General features: G+C 46.6%; 1 protein-coding gene across 1 annotated transcript; it reads left to right on the top strand.

The window, feature by feature from the left end:
• Window positions 1–847: 847 nt before the first annotated feature.
• Window positions 848–1,613, top strand: LOC131281429 (prostaglandin E synthase-like). The gene is made up of 3 exons (XM_058310764.1): window positions 848–973; window positions 1,086–1,162; window positions 1,373–1,613. The coding sequence occupies exons 1-3, from the start codon at window positions 848–850 to the stop codon at window positions 1,611–1,613; spliced, it is 444 nt and encodes a 147-aa protein (XP_058166747.1).
• The last annotated feature ends 11,380 nt before the right edge of the window (window positions 1,614–12,993 follow it).

Here is a 12,993-nt window from a genome sequence, read left to right on the forward strand (position 1 = left end):
TGCTCCGATAATCAGTTGCTTTGGTAACAGAATCAGTGTTGGCCTTAGTTATACAAATGTGATTCATTAGTCAATTAATACTTATTTATTATTTGGAAACATTTGAGGCTTGAGTTTCAACATATTTGACCAGGCCAATTGATCAATCCAAAATAACTTTTACTGTACTCTGGAATACCTCTTTGGGTCTTTATTTAAAGGATACACCAAACGTAATATGAGCATATCAAGCATAGAATAATTGCATAATCAAATCATCATCGCATGCTTTCATTCTTATGCATGAAGATATGTTAGGAATCCTATGTGCTATGGAAACATTTCACTCCATTGCAGTAAAACCCACATTTTGACATTTTTATCACTACTTCAGACGGCATCATGTGGTTGTCATACTTCATCCACTCAATATTAATGAATCACGGAGGAGTATTCTTTCCTGTTTTGTCCGCAGCAAGCAGGAAGCAACAAATATAATGCAGCTGGCAAAACATGATTAAATCCTGCCTTAACATCGACCCCGCACATTAAATATGCTGGTCCTTCGCTTACTCAGCATTTAAGCCACTTGAACTGACCGTGTCCGAAGGACTGTCAAAAAAAAGCAAGCGTATGCGCATATTTTCACTGCCCTCCCTGTCGGTCAGCGTCGTTCACTTGGTTGGTCATGGCGCTCGTTCCTTATCTGCCAGTCACTACACTCGACGCACACACACACTGAAGAAACTGATAAGCCGGCTTCTGATAAGGCAAGAACCAGCTCCGACCGTACGGGCCCGGGCCAGGCCGAGCGACACAGTATTATTTCACCTTTCGTGCGAAAAACGTAGACCATCGGGATATCAACATGAGCCTAGTGTTCGGACAGGTCGAGCCGGCCGTCTTTCAGGCCTACGCCTTCTGGGCGGCCGTACTTGCGCTGAAGATGCTCGTCATGTCCATCCTTACCGGGATGCAGCGTGGCTCGAAGAAGGTGAGTCAGGAACGACGGTCCAAAAGTCGGACGAAATCGGAGGAAGCTAATTCCTCGTTTTTCCGAGAACGACAACACATTGAAAACCCCCGGCCGGGTGGATTCGTTTCAGGTCTTCTCGAACCCGGAAGATGTTAAGCCGGGCGGTACGGTGGCGTACAACGATCCGGACGTGGAACGTGTCCGACGGTATGTAACGGTGCCAAGAATTTTGGTGACACTCCCAAGCGCGGCAAGTGCTGCCGGAAACGGAATATGGTTTCTCGGATCACTTTCGACCGCTCGCGCGTTACGGTTCGAAATTCCATTTTCGATACTTTCGTGTGCCCGTCGTCGAGTCGATTCCTTCCTTCACCCCCTGACAACGACTTTTTCTCTTGCTTTTAAAACGACCCACAGTGCGCACCGGAACGATATGGAAAACATTCTTCCCTACTTCATCGTCGGCTTCCTGTACATGTTCACCAGCCCGAGCGTGTTCGTCGCCACCAACCTCTTCCGGCTGGTCGCCGCCGTCCGCATCAGCCACACGGTGTTCCACGCGCTCGTGCCGGTGGCCAAGTTCCGTGGGCTCTCCTGGGCGGTTGGTTTCTTCACCACCGCCTTCATGGCGGTCCGGATCGTGCTACACTTCCTGTAGGGCGTGCAAAGCGAAGTATAAAACACATACGCTGAATAAAGTGAGCTCTTCAGTCCAAAAAAAAAAAAAAACAAGAACGCCATCCGTTTCCCCCGAGCGGGTGTTTCGGCCCGGAACGGCATGTGTCAAAAACTTCTCCGCAACGGTCTTCAAGTGTGTGCTTGAAGTCCAAGTTGCTGAAGCGAAGCACTCGGAACGGAACGCCGAGGGAACCGACGGCTCCGAGCGCCTTGAAGAGTGTGCGGTTTTTGTGTGCATATTGAAAGAAAAATCATTACTATTCAGTGCACATTTTCTAAATCGACTCATAATAGCTTGGAAACGATCAGTTTTCAGTTTTTCCCACCTCCACCTGCCGCTAGCCCCAGCATCCGGCGGTACGATGGAAGGCACGTTATTTTTTCCCCTTCGTGCTCAAGTACATACATTTCGCTTTTAGAGGAAAATTCTTTCCCGCCCGTCCCGTTCTCGCCGTCGGTTATTCTTGGCTTTCATCTCGGATCAGCGTCGGGTTGGGCATCCAAAATGCACACCCGGTTACAATGACGTTGTTGCATTACGCCATTGTTCTGAAAAGCCAGTCCATACAACAACAGTGCCGAAAGAAACAAAAAGTAAACCCACTCTAGAGAAAATAGGTTCACCCCCGTCGAACATTCCCTCGGTTGCTCCCTATCGGGCTGCACATCTCAGCTGTCAGCTTAGGGACGGACTGGTGAAAGCAAAAATTGACGATGCCAATCGGTTCCCGATGTCTGTCGAAGGCATTCCACCACTTTTCGTCCCGGCAACGATCGGCAACGGAGCATGCAAAGGGTCACGTTGGTTGGGAAATGGGGTCGCCCCGGATAAAAAGCGTGCTAACGTGCTGTCGGGCGTAACGTGAAACTATGAAAACAATTGTTTTCTAATCTAGAACGTGACGCCTGAACAGCTCGTCCTGGCTTCAGGGCTGTTGGATTCTTATGCAAACATGAACACGAGATGTTTTCTGCTGCCTTCTAGGGAAAAAACCGATCGGGAATAGATGGTAGATTGTGCGCTGTAAAAGGCTCATGGAGCGATGTAAGCAAAATACAAGTAAATGACGTGCATATTGCACATGAAATAAACACGAATGGCTGCGAGGGACATTTGGTTGGCAAGAAGGCTGAAGCAACGGGTTTTCTCTGCAAACAGATTGCAGAACAGATTGAATAGATGACTACTGAAGGGGTGAAAAGGATAGTCGATGCTTGCGTTTTTCAAACGAATGCACTTTAAATATAACAACAAATTCAAATGATTTAATTTAATTTCCCAGCATATTGAAACAAAAGAATACGACGAAAACTGCCATGACATGTTGCATGTTAAAGAGATGCGAGGAATTATTCAATCATAAATATCAAAATAAAAACATTAAAAATGGAATTACAAATCAAAATGTTTTCTATACTCCTAGAGCAAAGAAAATTAAAAATGACTGAAAGCACGGCTACATAAGCAATCAAATCAAAAGGAGGATTGAATAGCTGAATAACCAAGGTATAAAGAAATAATCAAAAAAGTTTGAAATAGACATAAAGTTTGCAGAATTACAAAATAAAAGGATTTTATATTTACACATTCCAAAATTATAAAAAATATGAAAGTCGATCGGATACATAACTAAAAGTCACATAACACATAACATTGGATAAGTGGGCAATATGGCGTACAGTACAGCAGTGTAGGAAAAAAGAACAACTGTTAGTAAAAGAATGTAATTCAATTTTTATTGAGTCAAAAACTCTCAAAAACTAGTAAATATTTCTGTTCCTGATTGTATATCATCCCGTTCGAACATATTTCGAATCGCGCAAAGTCACGATTGTATGCTAACACCCAAACATGATAGAAGGGTGATGCTTTCGCCTTATCACCCGACCCACTGCCCGTTCGTAGGGAGCGTATGTTAGTTTATTTATCATGGACTAACGGAAAAAAAGAGTATTCAACCTCTCCCCGATAAGTCCGACAATGCTCCGTTCCGTTGAGTTCACGGTTTACAGACGAGCGGAAAAAGAACTAGCGCAACTCAAATGCGCCATGTCGCCAGTCCCGTCGGAATGAGTGTTACGAGTGTATGCTACGTTCTCTGGTATGCACTCCCGGGCGCTGGATGCTGGTGACGTTTAACATTTTATTGATTTGGCTTCTGGCCGTTTTATAGCCACTCCCTTTGGATGGCGCGAGTTTTTCCGACGGACCCCCGTGATGCAAACATCGATCGTACCTTTGGGCGATTGGGTTTCGACGTCATAAAATCGATGTTTTTGACCTTCCCAACGATTGGTCGGAGTGCTGGTCACCGAACGTCACTGCACCGTACGCTCGGATAGTCCGGAGGGCTAGACGATAAACGCATGGCGTGTTGTGAGAACACCGAAAGATGGCGCCAGTGTATCCCGGTTCGCTCCGAGCCATCCATCCATGCCCAAACGGACGACTTTGTTCGTGGAAATCTGCGCCGTAGAGACGAGTCCTTCGGCATCCCGGCTGCCCGGAAGCAACGACCAAATGCCCACTTATAACTTCTGCGTTCTGCATCGGAAGGCGAACTTCGGTTCATACATTTATTCAACGGCTGGCACACACGCACAAACACACACACACTCTGGCGCACACTGCATGACCGATGGGCAATTATCGTATCAATTTTTCCTCCCCAAATCGGCCTTGAACGAGCTCACATCCTGGGTGAGAAACTATGTCTTCGTGCTCCATTGGACATGTCCAGAATTGGAACAGACGTAGACGATGTGATGTTTCAAATATTCCAAGAGGTTGATATGCTCGAGTAATAATTTATTCTAATTTATTGTAATCGAATATTGCTCTCAAAAATTGAAACCCAATAGCAAGAAGCTAATAATTTGAAATTGAGATTATATCATGAGTAAGAAATCGTGCAGAAAATATTAATGGCCCGTGCAATGCAATGAACTCATTTTTTAAATGGAAAACAAATAATTCAATATTGAGCTTTTAACAATTGTTGGCCAAAACCTTCACACATCATTTGGTGGATCCTCAAAACTAAAACATTTAAAAGTAAGGGGCATAATACGATCTAGAATAAATCAAGATCCCCAGCTAAAACTTATCAACCCCTCGTCCAGCGCAAAAGTCAAGTCGGGAGCCACTTTGTCTAATCGTTAATCGTTAAACTTTGCCGGCCCGAAGTAATTAACAACCCGATGCCGGTACCGTCCGGTGGCGAATGTTCGGAGCGGGTACAATTTATTTAATGCAAATTAGTCGCCGAAACCGGAGCAAACACTGCCGAAAACGAGTGACCGACCGCATGCTGGAGCGCAAAATGTCGAGCGCCGGGGACGATTAGTTCGACCGGCCCGTCGGGGAGTTTTCGGCGAGCTTAAATGCATTGTCTCGAAGCTGGACTACACAAATTCTCCCCCATACACACAATCTCATATACATACATATACAGACGCCGTGGACGCTAGGGAAGATGGTGGCAATGTTTTCCCGATTGTCTCCAGGTCCGGGCGAAAAACGGCAGCGCTCGGTTGTCGATTTCGGTAGAATCACACGAATGGCCGCTGCGGGCATGTATGCATCAATTAGGTAAATTTATGCGATTTATGCTGGCGAGGCGAGTAGTACCGGACCCGGTAGGTTCGAAGCACCGGGCATCAAAAACGCTCGCCCTCGGGGGAGTGCTAAATATTTGACTGCACCGAACCCGCAACTCCGAACCCAACGCTGCACAACGCAAGGACCCCAAACCCGCCCCGCATGGACCCCAAACAGAGAGGAAACGCGTGTCCACGGGTGCGCTTGTGTGGCCGGAACGGAGTCGGCATCGGAATGTGCTGGCCCCGAGGTGCGACCCAAAATTAGCCGGCTTATTTTCATAACATTTTAAATCATAGTCGCAACTAATTAAACGAAATGATTTATGCAATCGACTCCGGCCACCGCAAGTGGAGCAAAGGGGTTCGATGCGGGGGAGGGCTGGCGATAATGGGCCCGATTGTTTGTACCTTTGCTTTACGACCTGATTCGTTTTGGTGCGTTTTTGCCCCCTTCTCCCGATGGGGCGGGAAATTGCAAATTAGTGCAACTGCGATTTACGCCCTTCTAAACCGTCAATACGCGCCAATTAGCATCGGATTTGAAGCAATTTTATGGTTTACCGGTTCCAAAGCGTGGTGATAAACAATGATGAGGGGACAACGATTTGAAATTTAATATTGATCACAATGTGTTTGTTCCACGCGTTGTTGTGCGAGTTACAAAAATTGCATTTTTAAGGCAGCAAACATTTGCAAGTCAATTTATGAGGCTAAAGTAATTACAGGCGGTGAAGTGGTGGAATAACATGAAATATGAAGGTATTTTGCTAACATTACAATGTGTTTTCAAAACTGGTACAACCTATTCAATTAGGTTAAATGTTGAACATTTATTATACCAATGGGTTTAACTCCCTATTTTTTCGTTGCAATATTTTTATTAAGCTTATTATTCGTTATTCTAAAGAAACGCTTACTTCCGGATTCGGAAAAATCGGAAATGGGTTCAATTTATCAAATTTGGCATTCTGTAAATACGTTTCCCACACTTGCACAGCGCAATGAATAAAATGACGGCTTATTACACTGTTTAATGTAAAGCGATTTAATTGCATCCAACGCCGACCAATTTTCGTTTGTTGGGCGTTGATGAAAAGTTATCGGTTCGCCCTTATCGCACCGCGTGTTGATTGTTTGACCATGTAAAACCAAATTCGTGTATATTTAGCACCCACAAATAAAGCCATTCATTTCGCCATCTTCCATCCATCGCTTCCGAGTGGGCCACGTCCGCTTTTGCCAATTCATCTTCGTCATGGTGGCGGCCCCGTAGACCCCGCAGGCCATGCTGCCGATCTTGAAATTGAGCTTTAAATATTGTTTATTTAGCGATCGCTTTTCGATCGAAATCGCCACACGCGAAGGCCCGAAGTCTGACAACGGTTTTTCCCTAAATAAACAATCAATTTATATTCAATGTCAACAGCGTGGTCGCCGGGAAATGGAAAAGTCTACCGGGTGTCCGGGATGAAGAGGAAAGGATGGACTATAAGGGAGGACGAGAGAGAGAGAGAAAAAAACAGAGAAGAGAGAGAAAAAAATTCATTAATAATAATTACTTCCGTACGATGGAGCGCACGATTTTATGAAACGAACGCCCTCGATGGCCTCGAGGACGCAAACTGGTGAAAAAGGGGGCCCGAACATAAGATTGGGTTGGTATTTGGGGGGGTGGGGTGGACAAGCACTGGCATCGAAGATGGAAAAGTTTTGATTGAATTTCCATCGGAAATCCACTGCATTGCGCCAAAGGAATCCCGGCAGCTAGTTCGCCGTACGCTTGAAACGCGGTGACCAGCGTGAGCATTTTTCCACCATCCATCTCCGGAAGGGCTTGCAAAAGGGGTTGGGCGGGAGGAAAGGGCCCGCAAAGGGAGCAGAAAACACTCATCGCGCGTCTCCGAGCGTTGGGCGAACATAATGCGAAACTTGGCCCGTTGTTTCCGGATGGTTTTCTGCCCTTTTTTCTTTTCGGTGAAAAATCTTCGAGACCATGACCAAGCAATCCTTCATCCCTTTTGGACCCAATTTTACAAACATCATCGAGGTCATCGCCATGCGCGTGGTAGCCGTCGTGAGCAGCTCCATTGTGGATCAGTTCTCTTTTTTTTTTTTTTGCTCTCGCTATTTTCTTCCATCACGGCGCGGAATAGAATGGCGAAGAGCTGTACATCTTGATGTTGGGATTTTCGTTCCATCATCCCATTCAGCGCCAGAACAGAGTTGAAGTTGGAGCGTCCGAGTGAAACTCCACCAGAGCCGGAAACAAGTCGAACCGCGGCTTCGATGTTATTCCGTTCCGATTTTTTTTCCTTCTTGTCTGGGTTTTCCATTGGCACAAGAACGGTTCTTTTCGTGCCGTTTTTTGATTGATGACGGCTAGAATAACGATTTTCGTTTCCCTCCACCCAACCCCTCCAATGCAACACCCTAAGCCGATGGGAGGGAAACTTTTCCGATTCTCATAGGGTGTCCTGCATCTCCTATTCTCCGTTTTCCATCAACGGGCGCTAAAATGGAGACTGACTGTTCGGTGAGTCGGTTTTCGTCAATCATCCGTGAAGCGCAAAGAAACACATTTTCAACACGCTGATCGTTTTATGGATCCCCGTCCATCGTGCGTGGGGTCCGGGGAGTCGGGAAAACTTTGGCGTCACCGAGCGCAAAACCGGCCGGCGTTCAATTGTGAGCGGCGCACACACACACACAAATGGTTGCAATAAAAGCGCCGATGGTCGATGCTGACGGTACGCATTTAAAATTGTTTCAGTGACGGAAGGGAAAAAGGAGCGTAGACATGGTTTCATGGCATTAACGACGAGGTTTTCCACTTGCTTTCGAATTGAAATACTCGTGCATCTGAGTGGAGAAAGTCATTTTTGTTTAAATGGAAAGAATAAAGTGTATAAGATTATACACCGAGTAGCAGCGCGCTTGCCTAACAGTTCTAGGGAAGGAAATAATATGATATACACTGATTGTGTTCCGTCACGGAACGCCATCTAATGATCCGGAGGGAAATTGCACGACCGAAAGCGGTACATCTCAAACGTTCTCCTTTTAAAAAATTCACCACTGATGCCTCGCTTCGGGTTTCGGAAGAACGTGCCCAAGAATATTTGACACGTGTTTGCCAATGTGTCGTGCAATGGCATGTGGAAAAAGGGTGACGTGAAGGAGAGGAGCAGGGGTGCAGAAAGCATCCCCTTTACGAGACTAATCGTAATGGAAAACGTGCCTCGCGTTGTGGACGAGAGATTTGCGCACGTTCACCTCAAATTGTGTCATAAATATTTAAATGTTTGCCTTTTTAATCCCCCATCAGAAGCAGAGGTCACCCGATTGAATGGCTCTTGATTGAATTTCCCGCACTCCGCCCTTTGCCCAGGTCGATGTTCCTACGTACCGAACATTTTGGTTCCACGCGTGCCACTTCCGACCACTTTTCCGGGGTAATCCTTTCGGCTGGCGGAAAATAAAAACCGACGACACGCTCTGTAACGTCCTTTTTGCGCTAACTGTTTTCCAAAACATTTTCCCAACCCCACGGACCCGGAAATACTTGTACCTCAACGAACAATAAATAACACCACTTGAGCGAGGGCAAAAAAAGGGGTTATGGAAGCCGAAAATTAAATGCCTCTCAAGCACCTAATTTCCACCTCAAAAACTATCAATTCGAATTCAATTTCCGTGCGCGTGAAATCACTTGCGGGTGGCAAAGTTTGAAGATTACCGGCACCTTGCGCCTTCGTTCGCCCGCCGGTTCCACGTCGGCCTTCTTCGGTTCGATCGCACGGAATCGATTCCAATCACAATAATCTGTTTACCCAATTATTTTTGCGGCATTGCGGCCAGCCCTCCAGGGTTTCGGTTGGCGCTTTTCTCAGCGCGCTGAGGCGAAGGGCGGGGTTTTCTTTATTTATATATTTTTTCATTCACTTGTACTTGCCACCATCAAGCGAGGTCGCCGCGCTGGGGCAGGGGGGCTAGCATTTTGTGTGAAATTTAGTATCGGTTGTTGAAATTTTGATTAGACAATTTTGCCCGCACCGTCTTATGCCCCGCGGTGCTCCGAGCCAAAGAAATTCGGACCTTGGAGGACGCGCCAGCTGCGTAATCCCGTAAACGGCTCCGAGACGCTAGGGCCAACGGAAAACTTCCAAACGTACACAAACACACCTTCTTATTCGTGCGCCTGCACCCCCGCCACCTCCGGTGACTTTCGGTTTTCGGATGGAGTAGATTGAATTTTAACGAACTCGGCCGCAACGGTCGAAGCCGTCCTTCGGCTGAACTTTTTCTCATCAGTGCCACCGGCATGCGGCGTGCGCTTTCGGGTTTCGGGCGAGCGGCACCGAACGAGCGAGAGTGATAGAAAAACGATTGGAAAAATCCTCCCCTCGTCCCCTTTTGCGGAAATGAAAAGAGAGAAGAAAAAAGCATCGAAACCATTAACCACCATTTTACCTTCGAGCGAAAGCTCGGGGAAAATCGGAACGGCCGTGCGTTCGCACCGTAATCCTCCAATAAAGAAGTGTAATTTATTTGTTTATTTTGCGGTCCTCTGCTAACGGCCGGCCAGTTGCAGACGGCCATGGTACCCGGATGCCGGACACCGGAACTGTGAAATGGAATCGTTAGCAGGCGAACACCTTCGTGGGCCGCAACAAATCGGTTTCGAAATGGAAACCCGGAATGACAGGGATGTGTTTCCTGTTGAAACGCACGGGAACAGAATCCTTTCTCCCCCGGTTACCTTGTCGACGAAAGAAGGAAGGAAAAGGGAAAAGTCACACGCACACAACCCCCTTCTTAGAAGTACATTCCATGCGGACAACCGGAACCAAAATTGTGTACGATTTACGTTTCGGTCGTAACGAATCCGGGCTTTCCGGGATGGAAAGCGACAACCGATAGGTTTTTTCTTCCCCTGGCCAAGATTATCTTCGTCGATGGTAGCGGATCGTTCGGCAGAGTATCGGAAAGGTGGCCCGATGGCGTGTGGTTATGGTTGTCTGGTTCGATAGGAAGCTGTGTGTGTTTTTTTACCACCTTTCCCTTTGGTATGCTTTGTCTGCTCGATTGGATGGTGTCTCGTAAGCTCACCAAAGCCGAGGAAAAGTACTTGAGCAGCTTTCCATTTCAAAGTGGCATACAACGTAAATCCTGTTGCCAGTTCATAAAGATTTTTCTCTTTGATAGTGGACGATGGTTGATCGGTAGCACCACAGTTTATTGGAAAAGTGAAAAGACGAAAATGAGTCAACAATTCACAATAAGTGTTTTAAAAGCATTGGAATAAATTAATACAGGAAGAGTATTTCAAATCTTCGCCAAGAAAGGAAAATAAATTTTCTTAGATTCGTTTGTTTATTGGTAAATCTCTCACTGTTTATTTTAAGTGAATTTATAAATAACTCAAAAATGCATTTCATCAACAAGCTATTTATTTTTTCACATCAACCAACTACTTCCCGGCATGTTTTCCAAACGCTTTTGAACGTGTCGGTTTCTCGCTTCGATCCCGGTGCCACTTGGTTTGGCGTCTAAATTATGCATGCAATAAGCTTCTAGACCTTCGCCAACAGATTGACACCTTCCCTGCAGTCGTGCGGCCTGAAAGCAAATAGTTTTCACTTTGCTGCTCAAACTCTGCTCGATCCAGGCTGGTCGGAACGAGAAACCGAACGGGCCCCAACCTGGCCTTGCGGAAAAACACCCCGTAAGCCGGCTTGCATAACCACTTTGCAAGTGTGCATTACGCAACGTGGGAAACTTTTCCACGGCAAGGTGGTCGTTGTTACACTCGCCCGCACTTTGCTGACGAGGGGCGCATCGATGTCAAAACTTTCAAATTAAATTGGTCCCGGTGTCCCTCAGGTGGTGGGGTGGTGGGTTGGATGTTGGCCGATCGCCCTCGCGGGCAAAATGGGGGTGGCGAAAAACACCCGTCATCCTCCATTCCACCGGTCCAGCATCGATTCCTCCAACGGTTTCTTCAACGGAGACAAACAACTTTCGAAAACTACCGACGGGGGATAAATCGACGGAAGCACCTTCCGGGTGGTTTTGGTTGGGAAAAATTGTGAGCCCGGCTTTCGGGGGCGGTAAAGATTTTTCCCGGTCTCGCGCTCGGGGCTCCGTGTGGCAGTGGCGGAACTTTTTACGACGCCGTAAACGTGGCGATGGTTGTTTGAAGTTGTATTTCGTTTCACTCGGGCGCTACGGACCGGTTCCGACCGAAGACGGGCACACCCGGGAGAGTTATGATGTGACTTTCGAGCGAAGAATGTTTCTGGCGCTGTCACAGAATGTGACGACTTTGGCCTCCGACCGGCCTCGACAGAGAAGAAAAGCGCCGGACTTGCGAGTAATGCTGCAGCCCGGCGATCCTGGCCAGCGCTGCAATCATTAGTATTGCTTGCTCCATCATAAAATGGTTATAATTTTACGGACGCCCCAGAACCCGGGAGGATTCTTTGGCCGGCGAGGGAAGATTGGGTTCAAAGTTTTAGTACGTCCGGAGTGCGATAGTGATCGTGACAGTAAAGCTGTGCTCGATTAGGGCACAAATCTTGGGTCGCTTGACTATCCATCAGGGGTTGTTTAAAATTTCCCAACGAGCGTTCCGGCTCAAGGAATAAAATGCCACACTTCTGCAAAATCAAAAATCTTTATGATCATGGTTTTCATTTAGGGATGCAAAAAATAACAAAAATCTTCCCAAACAAAACCCAACACGAAAGGATTAGTTTTATTTAACGAGTAACTTTCGGTGGACGTTTTGTTTAATGTAAACGGAGGTTAAAAATCACCACCGTACCTAAACCACCATGAAAAAGGTCCTTTCCGGTAACATTCCACCAATGCTCACTCACCTCAATCTTTCCATGAAACGAAATCCTCCACCACACAAAGAGATGCATAAATCTGGACTGGTGTCGGCAGGTGGAACTGGGGAAGGCGCTGTTAACTGACCATTTTTCTTTTCCACCCCAACCGGACGGGTGGAAGCGTGAAGTTACCCTTCCGGGAGCGGTCGGTGGCAAATGGGAAGTAATGCGTCGCCCCAGGACCAAACGTGGGTCACTAAATTGATATTTATCGTGTCGTAAATTATGACACAAACAGCGGTCAACCGGGCAGGTTAGCTTTCCTGTTTACTGCCCAGCGACGTCTTAAAGACGACTGGGCTTAGAGCAACTGCCGGAACAGTGGCAGTTTAAGAAAGAGGAATGGCCGAACAAATGGTGAGATTTTTCATTTCGTTTACAATTGTGCAAAAGTTCTTCGTTTTAAAAGTGCGATTTCACCAGCATTTTCTTTTAACACCGTAAGGATGCGGCAATGAAACGCACATTCGACAATCAATTACCCATTTAAGATTAAGCCAGTGGAGTTGTGTAAATTGAAAGAAAATTGCCTCGACTTATCACAGCCAAAATGAGGTCAGCCAATAAAGGATGTACAGAGTACAAACACACTAATGGGGAGGCCGTTTATCCACATTTGTTGGCGCCGATCTTCGTTGGAAACTGTTCGTCGTTCGCAACTAGCAAAACATGTGGAAAGGAACCGGGAAGTTTTCACATAGCGAAGGGTGGAAGGTGTTTGCCCTAATGGTAAATTGTAATCCTATTTTTTGCTCTGAATGCTTCCTGGTTAGTAATAAGTGGAGTTTATGTCTTTTTACAAAGAATGATTGGCAAGCAACGAGAAGAAAAGTTTCGTGATGGTGTTACAGCAGCGGATTG

Source organism: Anopheles ziemanni, chromosome 2, assembly GCF_943734765.1.
Source record: "Anopheles ziemanni chromosome 2, idAnoZiCoDA_A2_x.2, whole genome shotgun sequence".
NCBI classification, from domain to species: Eukaryota; Metazoa; Arthropoda; class Insecta; order Diptera; family Culicidae; genus Anopheles; species Anopheles ziemanni.

Coding starts and splice junctions, on each gene's coding strand:
- LOC131281429 (XM_058310764.1), top strand. CDS start 848: ATGAGCCTAGTGTTCGGACAGGTCGAGCCGGCCGTCTTTCAGGCCTAC. Junction 974..1,085: donor TGCAGCGTGGCTCGAAGAAG/GTGAGTCAGGAA, acceptor GATTCGTTTCAG/GTCTTCTCGAACCCGGAAGA. Junction 1,163..1,372: donor GACGTGGAACGTGTCCGACG/GTATGTAACGGT, acceptor AACGACCCACAG/TGCGCACCGGAACGATATGG.